Source organism: Strigops habroptila, chromosome 10 (genome assembly GCF_004027225.2).
Source record: "Strigops habroptila isolate Jane chromosome 10, bStrHab1.2.pri, whole genome shotgun sequence".
Taxonomy (NCBI): Eukaryota; Metazoa; Chordata; class Aves; order Psittaciformes; family Psittacidae; genus Strigops; species Strigops habroptila.
In genome coordinates, this window is record NC_046359.1 from 1,156,007 (window position 1) to 1,176,994 (window position 20,988).

General features: G+C 42.7%; 2 protein-coding genes across 4 annotated transcripts in view; one reads left to right on the top strand and one right to left on the bottom strand.

The window, feature by feature from the left end:
* The window catches only part of EZR (ezrin), a 36,217-nt gene extending 16,766 nt beyond the window's left edge, over positions 1–19,451 (top strand). The window contains exons 2-13 of one of the 2 annotated variants that reach the window (XM_030498976.1): positions 1,239–1,322; positions 6,104–6,199; positions 6,990–7,264; positions 8,063–8,146; positions 8,766–8,912; positions 11,222–11,318; positions 14,201–14,364; positions 15,156–15,286; positions 15,975–16,135; positions 16,431–16,523; positions 17,424–17,675; positions 18,007–19,451. In XM_030498976.1, the coding sequence (XP_030354836.1) occupies positions 1,239–1,322; positions 6,104–6,199; positions 6,990–7,264; positions 8,063–8,146; positions 8,766–8,912; positions 11,222–11,318; positions 14,201–14,364; positions 15,156–15,286; positions 15,975–16,135; positions 16,431–16,523; positions 17,424–17,675; positions 18,007–18,171 (1,749 nt within the window). In that variant the 3' untranslated portion in view covers positions 18,172–19,451. Of the gene's footprint in view, positions 1–1,238; positions 1,323–6,103; positions 6,200–6,989; positions 7,265–8,062; positions 8,147–8,765; positions 8,913–11,221; positions 11,319–14,200; positions 14,365–15,155; positions 15,287–15,974; positions 16,136–16,430; positions 16,524–17,423; positions 17,676–18,006 lie in introns of those variants that run through there. The other variant, XM_030498977.1, reaches the window with a different exon arrangement.
* A 702-nt stretch (positions 19,452–20,153) lies between these two features.
* Positions 20,154–20,988, bottom strand: part of SYTL3 (synaptotagmin like 3) — a 32,053-nt gene continuing 31,218 nt past the window's right edge. For both annotated transcript variants that reach the window (XM_030498974.1, XM_030498973.1), the window contains exon 16: positions 20,154–20,418. In XM_030498974.1, the coding sequence (XP_030354834.1) occupies positions 20,291–20,418 (128 nt within the window). In that variant the 3' untranslated portion in view covers positions 20,154–20,290. The remainder of the gene's footprint in view (positions 20,419–20,988) is intronic.

The window sequence follows — 20,988 nt, forward strand, 5'->3', positions numbered from 1 at the left end:
TGGGAGAGAGCAGGAGAAAGATACAATTGAGTAAAGGCTGAAAGACACTCGGTGCCTTCATGTCTCACTGAAAGAGGAATGAAAAATTTTCTAATATATTTGACTAAAACTATCTGGGGCAACTTGTTTTATTCACAGTTCTGTGTTAACTGCAACATTGGCTTAACCTGACATTTATCCTAGAGTTTAAATATATGTAAGTGGCTGGAAACTGCTGCAGTGTCAAGGCTTTGTAGTGAGTGATTCTATTTCTCTTCTACCCCTTCCTCTCATTTCTTCACATGTGTGCCCCTGCACTGGGTATCAGTGCCGCAGCTGTAGCAGGCACTCCTGGGCTGTTAGCTCTGGCTTTCTGTAACATGACATCTATAAAATGTTGAGAAATTGTCATGAACCCTTACCTGCAGTATAGTCTCCTATAGTCAGAACAGTTGGAGATAACCCTGTCCTGATTTGCCGTTTTGCTAGTCCTTATGCCATTCCCTGCAAGCTTAGTTGCTGCTTCTGCCTCCTGATTGACTGCTAATAGACTTTTTCTAGTTATTAAACACTCCTGCCTTCTGCGTACAATAGTAATCTCTGTCTTGCAGTCTGCTTTGGCCATTGCAGTAAATCTGGTTGTGGTGTTGCCTCACTAACAGCAGTAGCTTTGTGAACTCTTGCCCTGTAGCATCATTCAGTACCCATAACTGCTGGTTTTATGTGCTGAGTAGACTTTTATGAGGGGAAAGAATGAACGTGTATTGGGTTAATGCTGATTGCTTCCTAAGAATAATCTGCAGCCTTTTGCCTTTAAAACCTCAGATTAATTCCAGCTCTAATATAAATGGAAGTTAAATTATAAGTCTTAAATTTAATTTAGTCATTAGGGCCTTTTGTAATCCAAGGGATGGCCTGCAGGCAACTATGTTGTGTGCTTGCAGGAGCTATTATTCCAAGGGGGTTTAGGCCTGGAAATGGTCAAGTCAGAAATTCCCTCTCATTTAACCAGAAGTTCCATCAAATTCTGTTTTGAGTAGAAAACCCGCAGAGCAATCTGAGTAACACAGCAGAGTCAGTCCCCCAGTTAAATGTGCAGGTGTGGTAACACAAATCTAATTGGGGCTTAAGTGTGCATATTATACAGGTTACGGTAGTGCATCAAAGAGTGGAGACTGTATTGTACGCCAAGTACTGTGTTAACACTGAGAAATAGCTTTCAATAAGTCTTAAACAATGCTTTTTGTTTTTCTCCTTAGATCAATGTTCGAGTTGTTACTATGGATGCAGAGCTGGAGTTTGCCATCCAGCCAAACACTACAGGCAAGCAGCTGTTTGACCAGGTCAGTGAGGGTTGGTATGGGCTCTTGTTTAAGCTTGGAGTACATTTCAGACTATAGTGTTTTCTTAAGACTGGACTCCAAACCTACCTTTCTTTCTTCTCTCTGCCTCCTAATCCAAGGGTCCCGGTCTGAGCTAAGGTCTCTAAATTCCATCACAGTAAAAGAAAAAAGCAAAAATCCTTGCAGGTATGTTATGTTCCAGCAAAACCTGTCTTCCTGGCAGTGTTGGGTGGTGAAGTGTTGTAACGGAACTAAAATGTCTACACAGCATAGGTAGCATGTAAAAGTTCACTTCTTGCTGTGAAATGCAGTTTAGATCTTATTTATTAAATTCTGAAGTTGAAATATTGTTCCAGAATCAGGTCTTCCGAGGGCTCACAAACCCATCAGAAGCTGGGTTGGAGGTAGCCACTTGCCTCAGGTGTTTGCCAGGCTACTAGAAAGCCAGTTGAGTTTGTGATAACCGTGCAGCAGCTATAGCAACATGCCTTGGGAGAAGCCTCCGTGGAGCAGGATTGAGCAGAGACTTGTCCAGCCTGCCTCCAGGGGTTCCCAGGGAAGTGGAGGGCAGGAATTAGCCACGACTCTCCTCCCTTACTGCTATTCTCCCTGCTACTGTAGTAACAATACACAGTTCTGTTTGGAGATGGACCTAGAAAGGTCGGATAAAGACAACTAAAATAAACAGAGTACTCTGTAAAACTATTATTCTTTTCTTGAATAGCTTGCTCTTACAAAACTGAAGCAAGGCCAAGATTTCAGCAGAAAAAATTACTATTCTGGAATTAAAAAAAAAAAAAAGCTTGCTTCTAGCTTTTCCTGCTGGAACCCTGAAAACCAAACCATGAATAGACCTATGCCCACTTCAGTTACATGTATTAAGCTGTTCATAAAATGTTGCAGCAATTCCTTTGCACTTCTCCTCTTGTCCCCTGCTAGCCTTGATAGCAAGGGATGGCTGAGCTTTAACTCAGATAGGCAGAACTGGCTAACAATGTCCATTCCTTCTGAGTTTTTGTTGGTACCATTTCTTGTTTCACTGAGTTATCTAGAACTTGCCAGGCTTTATGGCAACTGTGCAGGGAGAAGTACTTGTCAAAAAAAGACTGGCAACAAACAGAAACAAATACAAAAGCCCAAACCCCCAACAAACAAAGAAAAAGGTTGAGTGGGTTCTTGGAGGGAGTGAAAGGAAGAAATCAAATTATAATCACTGCAGAACTTCTCAGTGCAAAATAGAGTGCTACAAACTGTGTTTAGCATTAAATCTAACTTTAATTTCTTTGGATTATTACTGGTATGGGATAAACATCAAGTATTCATCATCTGGAAATTTGGTGAAGTGCATATGAAATGTGCACTTTTACAGAACCAGCCTTTTGTGTTTGACTTTCCATTCACTGCTGATCACCCTTGCATCATGGTAACTTCCTCCCCCAGCCGCTTCCATGTTAACTCAAACCAGACAACTCTGGTTTCATCTCTGAGGGTGCAAAAATCCAAATTACAAAAAGCCAGGTTTTTAAAAGCAATGTCTTAGATGAGACAGTGTAAGTATGTCCTATGTCCTTTATGACAAGGACTCCACAAAGACTTCTTCCTCCCATGTATTCACTAATGTTTACAGCTCTTAAGAGTCAGGATCATCTCTCTGGCAGAAGAGAAACTACTTTCCTGACCTCCAGAGATGAAGCAGAAGGTCTTGGGAACATGGAAAAAGGCAGGATGCTTTGGTTCTAAGATACTTCCAGCTTGCTGTCTAGTTAGTTCTGCATTTCTGAGGGCTGCTTGTTGCAGCACTTACTGCTGCTGTTGGGATAGACTATCACATCATGAAGATCTGCTCCTCGCATCCTATGGCTTGGGTTTAAAGCCTGTAATTGGAAGTTCTTTTCCATAGTCCATAGCTTGTTGAGGTGCACTTCTGTGTATAAAGAGAAGACTGAGGTAGAAGTGTGCAGAGCAAAACAGGGGAAGGTGAAGACTCTGTGTTTAGCTGCAGCTGTTCTGACATCCTCTCTTCACTTCTGCTGTGCAAGCCTTTTACTAGGCCCTTATCTTAGATGGAGTTTACACTCAGATAAAGCCTGTGGAGGCAACAGGTTTTCACAGGTATGAGGAGTGGCCCAACTTGAACTGCAGAACCACCCTGAGAGGAAAGGGCGTTGAAGAAGCAGGCTATTTTTAAAAACCACAACATGATTTCTTGGCCTGAGCTGTCAGACAGCAAGACTGCTCTGGCAGTGCCCTTGAGCTTTAGGTTTTGCTATCATAAGTGTATCCTGCACGTAAGGTGAGTTATAGCTCCTTTTCATAGAAAGGGGGAAAGAGTGGAAACCTGTGAACACGGAGTTCAGCTCTGCTCAAGCCAGACCTGTGCGGAGTTTATGCTGCAATGGTCTGAGGTATCCTGAGACCCTACACAGTGGGCTCTGCAGCTGGCTGGAGTAACTCCCAGACAGTGGTGTGCCCATTGTATGCCAATGCCCTGGCCACAAGGAAAAGAAATTCCAGTGGAGGAGAGTGTGCCACTGGTGGTTTCTGGGAGTAAATACATTTCCGGGTGGAATGGGCAGGCATAAGATTTGCTGCTTCATGCATTTTGGGGCTGGGGGTAGCAGGGGGTAAAAGTTGTCTCCCATCTTGACTATGTTGCCTTGGTTCTTAGTTCTTCCTTGGTTTGTTATGGAGGAGGTTTACAAACCATTTCCCAGAATATAGGTGAAAACATTCATGACATTGTTCTTTGTATTGGAACTCAAATGGTCAAATCGCAGTGTTTAGCTTAAGACATTCTCCTTCCTTGCCTTTAGGTTTTGGGAAGAACTTGAGGGCTCACAACTTCTGCAAGTTTTCTAATCTGATTTATAGAAAAAGCATACTTGTTCTGTTGTAAGAGACATTCAGAGATAATGGCCTGATAACTGCTTGATTTATGCAACTCTTTATTTTAACAAAGTTGCAACACTTTTGTGCAACAGGAAGTACCCCTGCTCTTCTGCTGGGTTGAGTAAAGCCCAGCTCCAGCCCTTCTAAAAATATGTGTAGCTGTCAGAAAACTTGTCTGTTCTGTGGTGAAACAAGCCACTTCGGGGGAGGAGGGGAAACGAGTTTAGGTCCAGTAAAGACTGAAGTACTTTCAGACCCTACCTCTTCTTAAAAAGTCATGGGGTTTGGGGGTTTTGTTTGGGTGGTTGTGGGGTTTGTTTGATTTTTTTAAGATAAACTCTAGTTAGTTACAACTGGCCCTGCTGAAGTAGAATATATAAACTGTACCCTACTAAATACAGCCCACAGTGTGTAGCTATGAAGCTGTCCCATTTCCTCAACTAGGCACTGGCTTCTGTATGCTTAAAACATTGTATTTGCTTAGTGACAATTTTCATACTACTGTGTCATTTTCTTGGTCTGCTTCTATCACTAAAGTTTATAGATTGCCTGTTAATTGACAATGGCATTCATACAAACAGTAGTTCTCAGAGTGCTAATCAGAATGGTGCATTTTTCCATATCTCTCTTATCAACCTCAGGAAGCTTCTGGTTTCCAGGTACAGACTTCTGGAAAATTTAAGGAAAATGTAATGAAGTATCCTGAAATCATTGCTTCTTTCAAGTCTGCTCTCCAGACAGAGTGTCCAGCAATACTCTAAATGGGAACAGTGAGACAGAACCTTGGTTGAGATCTTACACTTGTTGAAGCACATGTAGCTACACCCTCTCAAGTCTGTCACACTTTCCAAACTTGCGAAGTACTTTTAAAAACATCTTGCTTTCCACTCAGTTCAGCTCTCTGTGGTGATGCCTACATCACTTTTTGAAGAGCCACTCTGCAAATAACATCGTTTTTTATATATATACACATATGTGGTGGATCTTTCCAGAACTCAGCTCTGTCTAGAGCACAGCTCTACAGGTAGATGAGCTGACAGCAAACTACTGGGCTATAAGAACAAGCAGTCTAAGAGTAGGAAGAAGTCAGGAACCTGTTAGGCCATCTCCTCCACTAAAGAAAAGGAATGTCTCCAAACAGGACTGTTTTCGCTAGTAAGTGTGCCATCCAGTCAATGGATGGTGTTTCTGGGGCTTTCCTCTGGTTAGGATTTACAATATGTGAAAGGAGATCTGTCCTAGTGTTGGGGCATCAGTATATTTGTGTCCTTCAAAACCAGCCTTTGTGTGAATTTTAAAAAAGAACACCCTTGGCTGGGACTACTTGGAGCTTGTTTTAATCCTCAGACCCGCACAGGGAGCTCACTGCAGCAGCCAGGTGAAGCATCCCGCACTTGCTTCCTCCAGCCAAATAATCTTTGGTGACTGGCAGACAAGATCACTTGAGTGCTGCTACCTGATTGTAGTTAGTACTAACACCATTACAGACCATCTCACCGTAAGCTTTGGTGAGAGGAGTAACTTGTCTGCTTCACTAAGTACAGAGGTAGGAAGATGCAGCAGATACAAGCAGGCAGAAGCCCCAAATGCTGCCAGCGTACCAGTCTAGCAGTTGGTGGTCTGTCATTTGTCCCATTCGTCTCTCCCAGTTTCCCCAGAATCATCTTCTCCTGGGAACTGGGTGGGACAGGTAGCTTGGCAAATGCCATTGCTGTCATCTGCTGCAGCAGCTGTGTATCTTTGTGCATGAGATGAAATTAAGAGATGCCAGATGAGTAGGATTAGGCTGCTGCCTGCACCCGCAGGCAGTGCGAGACTTGAGCATACCTGGACCTCAAGTGCTCTGTTGCCTACAATAATTGATTTTTTCTTTTTTTGACTTTGTGTTGCAGGTGGTTAAGACCATAGGCTTGCGAGAAGTGTGGTATTTTGGTCTTCAGTATGTGGACAACAAAGGATTCCAGACTTGGCTGAAGCTTGATAAAAAGGTAACAGAGTTTGGGCTAATTGCTGAACAAAGGTTAAAGCTTTTATGATTCCTGATGTGTTATTGGCTGCAACTTTATAAACCCTTGTACCTGTTGTCAGTTGTTCCTTAATTCTCATAACTCCAGGATTGTTTTCAGAGATTGCTGTGTGACCTCCATGGGAACTATTTGGGTGAGGTGTGGTATGGTGGAAGTTTACCCTTTTTCTCTGGGTGAATTACAGAAAGCTTTACAGCGTTTGTCAGATACACAACAGCAGCTTAATATTATACTTTGGTTGAAGCAGCTCTTCTTGCTGTGACTGGAGAACACCTGGGCTCTGCTTATGCAGGATCAGTTGTTACAGTGAAAGATAGGTCACTTCAAGGCTGGGCAGTTGTGACAGAGCACTAGTGCCTCCGATGTGCTCTTGTTTGTAGACTTCTGAGGGTATGAACTGTTGTTCTTAATTGGGTGGTCAGTGGAGTTCCTGTTTAATGACGGGGGCTGTTCTCTGTCAAATGCATACAATACTGGATGGGTTTGCCATCTGATATAGCGTGGTAAATCATTCTCCAGTCACCAAGGTTTGCTGTGCAAATGGAATTTTACTGGCTTAGTTGGAAAATAAAATGCATCTCCCCCGTCTTCTCGTACCAATAAGCAGCCAGAATTAAGGAATTCCAGTAATGAGTTGCCAGTCCCTCTCCTCTTAAGGCAAATGCTCCAAATGCTTTTTTTTTTCTGTGTAAAAGCAATTTATTCTACTGTTTGCAGCCCTGCTCAGTTGTGGTGTCACCTCTGTCCTCAGGTTTCTGCTCAAGAAATCAGAAAGGAGAATCCCCTCCAGTTCAAATTCCGTGCCAAGTTCTTCCCAGAGGACGTGTCTGAAGAGCTGATCCAAGACATCACGCAGAAGCTCTTCTTCCTGCAGGTGAAGGAAGGGATCCTCAGCGATGAGATCTACTGTCCTCCTGAAACAGCAGTACTTCTTGGCTCCTATGCTGTGCAGGCCAAATTTGGAGATTACAGCAAAGATGTGCACAAGCCTGGATACCTCAATGCAGAGCGTCTGATACCCCAGAGGTGAAGCAGTTGGTTGATGCAGTCTTCCTTTCTTTTCTACTTTTTTTTGTAATTTTTTAAAGTCAAGCATTTGCATTCTAGTTACATACAGAGTTTCATTGAAAGCATGCCCTTTTTTTAACTGAACTGTATGCATTTGGGGGTTTACCTTCTTTTATTTCTCTGTCATATTAGAGTATGGCTTTTGTGCTCTATCCTCGGGTTGGTTAGGCAGAGGAAGTATTACTGCTGAATTCAGCTTCTCTTCCCTAAACATTGCTGCCATGCCTGGTGACTGGCAGTATGAACTGTTCGATAAGAGAAGCATTCAGTCAAGAACGTGTCATTCCTGGAGAAGGTTGAGTTGTGTGGACTTAGTCCTAATGCGCAGTCCTAAAAATGTTCTATCTGGGAAGCGTGTCTTGAGGCTATGTAGTCCATCCCCACAAGGATAAATGTATGCTGCCAGACAAAAGACTTCTGTTTATACTTCCTAATGCAGCAGTGTCTAATTCCAGGAATGACACCAACTTTTGCTTTGCTTTAATCCTCTAGTGTCTACAGTATATATGTTATTCTTTTGGCAGCGTTCTGCTTGCGCCTCTTGCGTCTCTGTCAGTGACCAGAAAGGCTTTGCAGAGGGTTTTTGTTCATTCTGAATTGCTCTGCTTCACAGAGTTCATTTTTAGGCTGGTAGGGTCTTCCTCTTGGTTTCAGGAAGGCTTCATGGGTGGGACTAATTTCAATAAGTCTGTAGCAAAGATCAGTGTCAATGGAAACTGCAGAACATAAAGTGTAAATATCTATTTGCTTGTGTAGGGTGATGGACCAGCACAAACTTTCCAGAGAGCAGTGGGAAGAACGGATCCAGGTGTGGCATGCTGAACACGGTGGCATGCTCAAGTAAGTGTTCGGTATTGGTCCTTAGACTGGTCGCTCTGTTGGTTACCTTAAGCTTGCAGTTCTACAATATGCTTTTGAAATAGCCTCCAGGAGTTGCCTCTCTGGGAACTCTTGGTGTATATCTTCTAGTCCAGCATTGAATCACGTGGTAAAACTCAGTAGGGTATTTGCACTGGTGCTGAGAACAGTGTCTTGGATGGCTTCCTGAAGATCCTGAACCTAGGTACAGTGTATCTGTGATGACTTTGAGTTGGAGAAAAAAAAGCGAAGGTGTAAGTCTAACTTTGTTCATTGAAGCTTTTGCATTGGCAAATGGGGAAGGTTCAGATATTGTACCTTTCCTACTGACTGCACCTTGAGACAAGGAGGAATGCTGAGAAAGATGAATGTTGCTAACTTCCTGCCTGGAAATACTGTGGCTTAGTAAACGGAGCACTGTGTGTGTTCATAGGCGTGATAGCATTAATTTCTAAAGGGAAACCCAAATGGTGAATGTTCAGTTTTAACTCCTGTGTTTGATGTGTGGGTTTAGGAAAAGTTTCTTCTGAGGGCTTTGTGCTTTCTGACATAGTCAGCTAAATGAGAAGCTAACATGTGCTCTCCTTCCTGTCTCAACCAGAGAGAGTGCCATGCTGGAATACCTGAAGATTGCTCAAGACCTTGAGATGTATGGAATCAACTACTTTGAAATCAAGAATAAAAAAGGAACTGAGCTTTGGCTGGGGGTTGATGCTTTGGGTCTCAACATCTATGAAAAGGATGACAAGTAAGGCTTTTGTTTTCATTTCTGATCTCCCAGAGCAACGGCTGGTGTGGGATAAAGGGACATTTCTCATTTACAGTATTAAGGCAAAGCTTAGAACTTGCTCATGTTCCAATTTTGGATCAGTAGGTGAAGCTGTGTTAGGAAATGAGCTTTCACATCATTTATGCTTTCATGACTTGCCTGACCTGCTAATGCTACCTACTATAAAAAAATACATGTTAGTCGTACAATGCCATCTGGTAAATCATGCGCAGTTGTAGAGCTGAACCCTGAACTAAGGAGTTTACCAAGTGTTTCCTTGAATCAGGTTGCCAGGTATGCCAGCAGTGGGTACAAGAACTCCGATAGGCTAACGTATCTGCAGAGTGTTTGGACATCTCGGGCCATTTCTGTACTGAAGTTAATAACAGATGTGTGTACGACTGCCTGGTTTTGAAAAAGACAGATTATGGGGTGGACACGAAACCAAAGCTGGATAACACCCAGAGCCCAGGGAGGAGTTAACCTATAGTTACTGGGAATGAGGAATGAAACGAGGTCTTGCTGAGGTATGCGTAGTTTTAATCAGCCCTTCTGGTAAAGGCAGAGCCATTGCTAATTGGATAGTAGGTGGGAAATGATAGACTACATCTATAAATAAACATAAAAGGAAGGTGAGAACAGCTGTGTCTAAGCCTTCTAGTCTCTTCTAATACTCCACAATGAAAGGATTGAAGGGGTGTTAAAATGGGCATTTTTTAGATGAAGCATTGCTGTCTAGGTGGCTTGCTTTTCCTCCACCCTGTTCCAAGTCTTAGTTTCATGTCACTAATCTATAACAGACTATCATTGTAATACAGAAGGGATTTCACCCATTCTATATCTCTGCTTCCAAAAGGCTTTGAATCCAACCCAAATATTAATTGGAACTCTCTGGAGCTTCTGTTAAAGACTGCAAAGAGAAATGCAGTCTTTTCTGCAATGCTAATACGTGCCGTCACCCAGAAAACAAGGAGTGTCACTTGAAAGAAAAGTAGTTTCGCTCATGTAATACTTCAGTCTTGAATGACTAGTCTTGCTATGTAACCATGGTCACACAAACAGGTTTTTCGAGCTGCAGAAGCAGACAGAGTGTAGCCATTGAATGTAAAGAGCTATCAAGAGTGTTTGCAAAACAAATACCATGCTGGAATAAACTACTTGTTTCTGCTGTAACTCTTGCTGCTATGTAATTAAGTCTTTTGGGCAGATATGGGGACTAGAAAAATTGCAATGTGTACCTCGCCTCTGGTTTATGTGTGCAAAATTTGGGGACTGGGGCAAAGGTAAAAAAGCAAAGATTTCATTGTTGAAGCTCAACCTGAGGAAAATGAGACCATGCTGTAGGCATATGAGCCTCTGTACTGCAATATATGTCAGTGTCCTGCTCCTAGGTGTCTGCAACTTTTTTCTGCATTAAAGAGAAGAACCTGCAATAGAACTTCTGTTAATAGAAGTGAATCATTTTAGTTGTCCATCATGCTGTATTATCTAGGGTTGAAACACTTAAGTTAATATGACAGACACTGGAGTAATTAATCTTAGTCTAATCAGATAATTTTCTTTGCAGTTCTTAATGTTACACACACACTGTTGTGTAAGCTCGCAGTTGAGTTAAAGGCTGGGTAATGCTAAATTCTGAAGAGGAGGTATTTTATTCTTGATGTCTGGTTTTAAACAAAAATGCTTGGGTGTAGCGAAATCCTGCTGTGTAGTAGCTTTCCATCTCTGCGACAAAGAGTCAAATTCCCCCAAAACTGTCAGGTTTTCCTTTACCAACAAGCTCCATACAGAGCTCTGTTTCTTACAGAGTTTGAGTGGCTCTCTGTGGTGACAGATGTTTCTCTAAGTGCTAAATATCAAATACTTGTGTCTTTATTTATTTGAAATGATTGTCAGCACTTCAGTGTGTCTGACACACGTATATTGGAGGGGTTAGATAATAACAAGGAGATTGCTTGTTGGTATTACCATTTGTGAGACACACAATTCTTAATCGCTAACTGCTGTGTCTAGAGAATATACACTCCCTTGATAAGAGAAGAATAAAAGAATAATAATGTGATATTAAACATAAAATTGGGAACATTTTGTTGGGGGGAATTAAAGGAATTAGTTACTGTCAAAGGTGCAAGTCCTTGTAATATTAGAACTTGTTGCAGGGCTGGGCAGATATGTAAGGGTGCAGTACTGGAGTGGCTCAGAAACATTTGACCTCATGAATAGCTTGGTGCTTTTTATATGCAGGACTTCCTTGCAGCATCCCTTAAAAATACTTATTTTCTTTCCAGACTGACCCCAAAGATTGGGTTCCCCTGGAGCGAAATCAGAAACATCTCTTTCAATGACAAGAAGTTTGTTATAAAGCCTATTGACAAGAAGGCACCAGTAAGTATATCTAGACTGGATTCCTGGATACTGCATATGAGCAACTAATGCTGTATTATCTCAAAATAAAGTAGTCTTTGGAGAGGATAAAGCTGCAAATATTCTAGATGCAAAATGAGCATTAGTATTCAGAGCTGTCTGCTCACTGCTCGCTTCCACACTACTGAAAGAGTAAAAGCCAGTTGAGGACCATGGTGTTCATTGACCTCGAATGCTAGGGTAAATGGCAGTATATAATTTCTATGAGAACTGAAATGTAGCTACCTGTAAATGCTGCTTTTCAATACTTACAAATGTGTTTGAGAGTTACTGTGGTAAAGAATTGGGAACCTACTTTGACCTGTTAGGAACATAAAATGGAATAACTGGTATAGGTGGATCTCATTCTGTCTGTCTTGTGAAGCTATTGGAATAGTTGAGAAAGGCCTCCTCTTCTTTTCCCCCACCCCAGTACTTGGCCTTGGTGGGTGAGTACATCCCCGAGAAACAATAAGCCGTTTGGCTTTGGCAAAGGGTGATGGCGTATGAATCTCTTCAACAGAAAAAGATCCTCCCAGTGACTTGAAGGACACTCATGCACAGTGTGCTGCAGGGCTTTCCTCCAGATAACAACATGGCTTTTGGGGGAGAGGAGCTTCTTTCCAAGGTGGTGTTAGTGAAAGCCAGCAAAACTCTAGAGAGAGATAAGAAGCTGGTCTGTCAGGCATGTGTTCCTCAATAGAAGAGCCTCTTGGGCGTGTTGTACACACTATAAAGTGTTAACCTCCTGTTTATGGATCACAGCTTTGCATCCACTCCCCAACAGTAAATCTAACTCAGTTTGAAATTAGAGACTTGCAAGAAGCTGATATAGGAAGGTGTTAACTTTAAAAACCTCAATTATGTTTCCTCCCTCTGTCTCCATTGTCCTTTTCCCTCGGGTGGAGTTATGTTAAAGCTATGCCTGAAAGAAGACTTTTTCTGGACAATAAGTCTGAGCATTCAGGAAGTTGTCTGGGTCTTTTCATATGCTTGTGTCTCATTTGAAAAAGGCAAGTATTATAACTGCAGCAAAATACTCAGTCTACCCAAGATGTGAGTTGGAAGCTCCCTTTAATTTGGAGGATTCCACATGTCGGTGTTTAAATGGACACTCATGTGATGGATAGAGTCCTGTGGCATCTTGCCTAGAATAAGCTTTTTAACTTTTAGTGGACTCTCTGCCCACACAGTCCAACATCTTCAGCACATTATCATCAAAACACCAAGCTGCAGTGCTCCCAGTTGTGTGCAGCTGGGGGAGGCTGGGGATGCGGGAAGGGGGGGGGGATTCTTTTGTTTTCATATGTCAATGTTTTGTCCCTTGGTTATGGCCTTAAATGATAAACATAGCCACTGCCTGTGCCCTCAGTATTTAGTTCCCCAGAAGTGAACCTTGCCTCAGGGTAGGACCTGTTCATCACAAGGTACACAAACTGTTTGTTTTCAAAATGACTTGTCAGGAGGTTGGATGAATAGCTAACAGGTACAGCTAGCAGTATCAGACCTGTGCAGCTCAGAATGGCTCTGGCAGGATTTTTGGGGGTAGGAAACAACACGCTGTGCTGACTGCCTCTTCTGCATCAGTGCGTGAACTGGGAAGACCCATTAAAGAAAAAAGTCATTGTCAGCATGTTCATCTTAATAGTACTTGAAGAGCTTTTCATTGCTTCTAGTGTGACTTCTAGTTTTTCCAGAGATAAAATTGTAGAATCACAGAATGGCTTTATTGGAAGGGACCTTAAAAGTTGTCTAGTTCCAACCCCCCTGCCATGGGCAGGGATAAAAGACAGCCACAACTTGTGCTTCTGAGCTCAGGCATTTAAAAACATGATTGCTGCTGCCATGCAGAAGTATAGACCCTGTTGGGCCGTTTCTCAGTTCCACCCCTTGTTAGCAGCAAGGCAATCCATGGGAGAGTGATTCTGAGGAATGGGGGCTGGTGGTAATATGGCAGCTTGCCCATTGCCCGTATCGCTGGCCTCGTAGTACTCAAGGAAAGCACAAAGATGCAGTTTATTCACTCTGTGAATTCAGGCTGTGTTGTAAGTGTGTATGGCTGTGCACTCAGGAGGAATCATCAGGCAGGTGGTGACCTTGGCCCCCTCTATCCCTTTCTCAGATTGACTTCTAGGAGATCAGTCTGGTGAATAGTTCTTACAAAAGCCTGGTTATAACACAGATAATAAATTTGGGCTGTTCTTTTCGCTGAACCAAACAAATTTTAGAACATCTTGTGTTTGTTACTGCCTGCAACCCAGTATTCAAAATAACCCCTATGTTTGGTTCCAAAAGAATAGCAGTCATTTAACATTCTGGTAACAGCATAGGTCAGCTTAACTAGGAAATGCCATGGAGAGCAAGGAATGATATTGGAAGGTATTTCTTCTCTTTCTCTGAAAAAAATCCCCACAGATGGTGCCTTGAATATTGATTCAAACAGATCAGGAAATTCTACAAAGTGACTTTAATAGTCTGTAATGGATTTTTAGTTTAATGCTTTATCTTTTGGTCACAAAGCCTTGCAAGCTGAGAAACTAATTACTCAGTACTAGAGATCTGTGAGTAGTTGCTCAGATGGTTACCTGCCGACCCAGAATCTTCTGTGACACTTCCAAACTCCACAAAGACTCCTTTAAATTGAGATCGTTGATTTTTCTCTGACGGATACCTTTTCTAGAAGAGTAACTTGTCAATTCTTTGTAGACTTTAAATGAAGAATACAAATAACAGTTGTCTTAGCTTCAGATGATACTGTCAGTCTCTATTACTATATTTAAGTGGCCTGCGTATGTGTCTTGATTACAGTGAAGTTAATGGGAAGATGCTGGGAGAAAACTGACTGTCAGGTGTCTCTCTTCTAGGACTTTGTGTTTTATGCCCCTCGTCTGAGAATTAACAAGAGGATCCTGCAGCTTTGCATGGGCAACCATGAACTGTATATGCGGCGCAGGAAGCCCGACACCATTGAGGTGCAACAGATGAAAGCCCAGGCCCGGGAGGAGAAGCACCAGAAACAACTGGAAAGGTGAGCTTAAATACACTCAGCAGAAATGGGGTGGCAGGGATGAATGCCACCAGTGCCACAGCAGGGCTCGGCAGGCAGCTGTGCCTGCAGGGCAGCTGGCAGCAACATGGCTTTTGCAAGGAAATGCACGAGTAAAAGCACAGTGGGCTCTTGTGTGGTGGTGCACACCCAGCGAGGGCTTCTCCTGAGTGTTAGCATCTGATTTATGTGTTGGACCATGGCATGGTTGGGAGTAAGGAAGAAGCCTTCATAGGGGGCATGTGGGTACACTGTGAAGAGGGAAGAGGGGACTAGGAGACCTCTTACAAGCACAAAGGATTAGTGATTCCGTTGGGCTTCCACCACTAGCTGCAGGTTGCTTAGGATTTAAGAAATCATGCTTTTTTCCTGTATCTGTGGCTCGTTTGCTTTCATTCCCTCAGTGCTCTTGTTCTTACGCCTTCTTGACTTCCCTTACAACAGAAGTAACGAAGTTAAATCTCTGCTGTACAAAGTAGATTTGCAGTAGCAAGTCCAGATTTTCTCTCTCTGCATGTAGTAGCTATTTGGTGTTCTAAATTTCTGTGGCAGGCAACTAAAATAGAAATGTTTTTATGAAATGGGGTATCCAAAACTGAGCAAAACTTCTGAAGTAATGAAGGAACAGGCTATATCTATTTCTGTCTTCTGGCTCTTGTTTTGTGGCAGTTGCTTCCCACTGAGCTGCCTGGAGAAATGCCCAGCCAGCATTCTTGCCTGGCTGTACCTTAGGTCTGAAAGTGAGCTTCAAGCATGAAATCTGTTTTTAACAGGGAACAACTAGAAAATGAAAAGAAGAGAAGGGAGACAATTGAGAGGGAGAAAGAGCAAATGTTGAGGGAGAAGGAGGAGCTGCTGGTGAGGCTACAAGAATATGAAGTGAAGACTCAGAAAGCAGAGAAAGGTAAAGTACTTGTACCAGACCATATGTATCGTGCTCCATAGGCGGGCTGTATGGGTCACTACCTACACCTAGCCTAAGCCTGGTTTCACTGGGATCTCTTGGCAAGGCTTACTGATACCTGTCTATGCGGATAAATACACATGTGCACACACTGAGATCAGCCAAAGTATGAAAGTATGAAAGTAGCATAAAATCTGCCAGTTGTATTTGGGAACTGAAGGGCACAAACTCTGTTTCACCCTGTTGCCAAGAGGGTTTAAGTAGTTTGGCCTGTTCCAGCAGGCAGTGAGCATTCAGCTCTCAAGTGCTTTTTACTTAACTCTAACAGAAAAAGTACTTTTGGAAAGAAGTCTTTCCAGTGAAAAGGAAGCTTCTGTTTCAATGCAGTTTGGGACAGCAACATCTGGTCCTTGCAGTAAACTGTCAATTAAGGGCAGCAGAATCATGTCAGTGCTGCAGGCCTCAGTGCAAGTATCTTGCAGAAAATTTAATCATGTGCAGCTGACTACTTCTGAGTTCAGTTCCTTGACGTGTTATACAAATAATTACTTTGAGGTGCACAGTGAAGGGGGTATTGCAAGCAGGAGTGAAGTGCTTGTCGACTTCCGCAGTTACCTAAGAGACTGCCTGTAGTGCCTTCACTTTGACCAGGCTTATGCACTAGCCACGTTGATTCATTTTGTTCCAGAGCTCTCAGATCAGATCCAAAGAGCCATTCAGCTGGAGGAGGAAAGGAGACGAGCCCAGGCAGAAGCAGAACGTTTGGAAGCTGATCGTTTGGCTGCTCTGCAGGCCAAGGAAGAACTGGAGAGACAGAATATGGACCAGATAAAGAGCCAGGAACAGCTGGTAAGACCCAGTCATTTTGAGGATAAGAGATACAGATATGTTATTATGCCCTTTGAGTAAGGTAAAGCCTTTTTCTCCAGGGGAAAACATAGTGAAGCAGTAGACCATGTGATAGCATCATTGTGGCACTGGTTTCTGTCGTGAGCAATCTACTTTTTAATTCTTAAATTCCTATTCAGTCTTTATTACAGTGGAACGTAACACTAAGGTCTTTTCTCAGTCACCAGTGTTTCTTTGCTCTGTGTGTTTTGTTTTTTTGAAGAGTCCTTGTAATTCCAGTTCTCTTATTCGACAGGCTACAGAGCTTGCAGAGTATACAGCCAGGATTGCACTTCTTGAGGAGGCAAGGAGGCGTAAAGAGAGCGAGGTTGAAGAGTGGCAAATCAGAGTGAGTATCTGCTGTACAAAGTTGCTCTGGAGCCCTGCACTTGAGCAGAGCCTACCACAGTGCTTGGCCTGATATGACTTCTCTAAATGTGTAGACAAACATCTGTAGGCCAGCAGAGAAGGGCAGACTTGTGAGGAATGTGCAATATGTCTGTAAAACACCTTTCTTCCAACGAGCCTTCAGTCAAAATGGAAGCCTGTATGAAACCTAAATATGTAATCATAGCCTTGGAGACATGGGGGGGGAAGTGGTGCATTGTATAAATGAGGCATTTAGTCCATGGTGCAATGTCTGAAAACATCACATCAATCAAGAGAAGACAGCAGGTACCAGTCCTGAGGAGTGTGTGCTGTTGTCAGTGGCTTCCTGGCACCTGGGTTGGGAGAGTTTAAGAACTGGATGCACCAAACCCAACCCATGCTAGGCTCAGCGTGCCTTGTTCTCCCCGTGCCTTCTGGCTGGTGCTGCAGACTGCACAGGAGGGCAGAACCTCTGAAGCAGCATGGAATCTGACTGCCCAGTCTGCGATGGCATTAAAATGCCAACCAGGGAATCAAAGTCCTTGCTCTGTGGAACCCAATCTACAGCTCTTCAAATGGAACGCAGGATGAAGATAACTGTAGATTCCTGCAGAATTGTTTTTCCTAGAGTGTGTTTTCTTGGAAGATTCTTCGTTCAGCTCCCCTGCACATTACACAGTTACACAGTGGATGATAGTACCACTAGCAAAAATGTTTTGCTTAAGACTGCAACAGAGTGTGTCAACTGCAGAGATTTAATTCCTTCTTTCTTTTCATAGTAGATTGAAAAAAGGGGGGAGACAAGTGTTGAAGTGTTCATTAAGCTGGTGTAAAGCAAGAAATGCATTTAAAACTATTATTTTTCACTCTCTTCCCAAAGGCCAGGGAAGCTCAGGATGATCTGGTAAAGACAAAGGAGGAGCTACAGCTGGTGATGACTGCTCCACCTCCACCCCCACCGCCTGTCTATGAGCCTGTTAACTACCATGTCCACGATAACTTGCAAGACGAGGGGTCCGAGTACTCTGCCTACAGCGCAGAGTTCTCCAGCGAGGGGATCAGGAACGACCGCAACGAGGAGAAGCGCATTACTGAAGCAGAGAAGAATGAGCGTGTGCAGAGGCAGCTGAGGGTAAGACAGTGGAGTAATTGAAACAATTGTTCCTGGAAAATAGACCACTTAACCGCTTGGTTAAGCACACAAAGCACAATGGTTTCTCTTCATTTACAGTTCCTGTAGGCAGTTGGAATTAAAGACAAGATATATAAAGGTTACTGTCATTGCTCGGCCTTTGAGATAACCTATTTACATTATCCGTAGTGTTTATGGAAAGCATGTGTTGTATCCGTATCACTGATCTGTCCAGTCATCTACCAACTGCCAACTCTCACCAAAGAGCACTGCTGTCACCAGCTGAAAGCTTCACATGTATAATCTGTATCTGCTGTCCCTTATATTGCAGGCGCTGACAGATGAGCTGGCCCAGGCTAGAGATGAAAATAAGAGGACCCACAATGATATCATCCACTCGGAGAACATGCGACAGGGACGTGACAAGTACAAGACGCTGCGGCAGATCCGGCAAGGCAACACCAAGCAGAGAATTGATGAGTTTGAGGCAATGTAATGATGCTTGTAAGAAGAAGGCAGGACTGTGGGGAAGGCAGATCTTAATGCTGTATTCTTGTTTTTGTTGTGTGTTGTTTTTTTCCCTGAGGCGGGGTCACTGTATGACACTGAACAAGTGTTCTTTAAAAGCCCAGAGGTGTTTGGATCTCCCTTTTATTCCATACCTCCTGTTAAATTTGGTGTAGTTAAAAAGTCACGGTACCACTGATCCTGGTAACTTGCTCACGCCTTTGCTTAGTGCCAAAAGGCCTCAGGTCACATCTCTCTTTAAGCAAGCAGGTGCTGGATTCAGCTTGGTCTAAAACTAAGCGACTGTGGGCAAATTTTGTGCCATATGTCTCTCTATTATTAGTTACAGTGTGAAGTCCAACAGTTAAGAAGACAGGTTGTAGAACTCAGGATTTGCAAGCCCTGTATGTGTGTACATGTGGGCACGTGTGTTTATAGACCCTTTTTTTCCCCTTGGTCTTGATGCCCACAGCCTGTCCCCCACCGCATGCACACAGAAGAACTGACAACACCTCAGAACTACTCTGTGTAGAAATTAGGCTGCTTCTGATTGCTGCTCTCAACTGGAGAAACTCTGCAATGATGGCACAGGGACACTGATACCCTCCTCCTGTAACAACTAGGCAAATACTCTGTTGGAATCTAATACACTCCTGTGTTGCATTCCAGCTTCATTACTGATCAGTTATAGTGTAGTATTTATATATATATTAAAACCACACAATATGTGGATTGCAATACTAGTTTAAAGGGAAATAGTTTTGCTCTGTATATTTTGTTACTTTTCAGATTAACTAACTAACTAAGACTTGCATCTGTAAAAATGCCTAAACAATGCTGTAGTCTGATACAGTGCAGCTGATTATTTGCTACAAAGCATTATTTGTAAAGATCACTTTTTTACTTAATGAACTTATTATGTACACGTGATCCAATAGATACAATTTTACTGCACCTATTTTTTTTTCTAACAAATTTTCTAATTTTTTTAAATGTTTGATTTAAAGTTTCAGACTCCAAAGATGAAGGGACTGCTTGTTTATATCACAGTTGTATTCTCTCTAGTAGAGAGCATTTCTGTGACCATTCCTTCCCTCCTAAGCTCCCCCTTTCCTTGAAAATCTGTTAGAAAGTGAGATACAGTATGGTGTCAGCTTTTCTCTTCCATTCGCACCATCTAGGCTGCTTTATACTTGAGTTGAATTGTGTGTGGTTTTTTTATTTGCAGCAGCAAACATCTAAATAAAAGATCTGCAAAGTAACAAAGGACTTGGAGTCAAGTGGTTCTTGTGTGGGGTGTATTTTGTATAATGTGTGCTACTGCTCTTCCAGTTCCTGAGCTTACCATATAACTCCCTGTGTCTTTAACTCCTAACTCCTTAAAAGCCACATAACCTGGGAAGGAAGAAAGGAGAATACATACCTCAACCCCCTTACAGAGGGTAAGAGCAGCACTTGTTACAGTTGTATATATAACATTTCTGCTGACTGTAACACTACAGCTGAGGCAGAGTGAACTGACACAGCAGCTGGGCCGTAAGCTTACATGAATAAATGATAACCCTAGCTAAACTCCTGTCCTGTATGCCATATGGATCAGACTTGTTAATACTGTCTTCCAGCTGATAAGAACAAGGAACTTAGTCTGACACCACTTTTCTATTAACTCTTGTCCCTCACTCCTGCTGAGGGGTGCAGGACAATTCCTTCAGCATATATTAAACACCAAGATCAGAGCGAAGGCAGGTGACTTGGTAAGTTATTTTTCTCTTAAGAAGTATTCCTATCTGTGATTAAAGAATGACAGTTCTATGCCCAGAACTAGAAAACTGCGTATCATCTGGCTACTGTTGCCTTGTCAGCGCAATGCATTTCTGAGTTCATTACTCCCAAAGAAACCTTATACTCCAGCTACACACACAGATAACAAAGCCTTAACCTTTGGAGCAATAAAACCTTCAGAACATCACACACTTTCAAATGTATAACTCTATATTCCACAAATGCTGGAGTAGGTACAGTCGCAGTGTACTTCCTCAGACCCAAAAGCCTAATGCAACTTGAACTGAAAGCTTCATACATGGGGAAAGCTGTTGTGCAGTCATCTCTCATGATTTAAAATTTTCCTTGCTTGATTGCAGAACAAGTGTAAAGTCCATCCACGTGTTTGGGCTGCAGAGCACTTCCTGCCATTGGAGCACTGACTGAGAAAGGGCTGTAGGACCAAACAATTCCACTGCAACAAAGCAAAAAGGAAGGTCACAGTTCCTTTTCACTTGGTCTTACCCAACTGATGAGACAACAACCAACCTGCTTCTTCAGCTGTTCTGTAGCTCCTAAGGCATTAATTGCAATAAATTGTAGTTATACTTTTCAAGCATTATTTACATCCTGTTAAACTAGAATCACTCACTGAAGAATTGAGCCTCCAGCAAAGAAAGTTTCTGGTTATATGATTAAGAGCAAAGAAGCAAGCATGTGTACTGATAATAGCAGAATACACTAGGTCTCCTGCTGCGGCTCATCTACAGTCACTTTAATGCATTACTAGGCTTAGACCTTGAATAGTCTTCTTCACTCAGGAGCAGGTAGTCCCTGCTCTGGCAGAAAGGAAAATGCTGGGTAGGACAATCAAAAGAAGTTCGCAAGGCAACTGGCACAGCACTGAGTTGTTACTAGTGATAATACTCCCCTAAAGTGTGTGTTGATACCATAACACAGTGTCTGAGCTTCAATCTTTTTGAGCCTTTCATCTCAAAACTGAAAGCAAAGCACTGACTCTCTGAGAAGACAGACTCCATGGGGC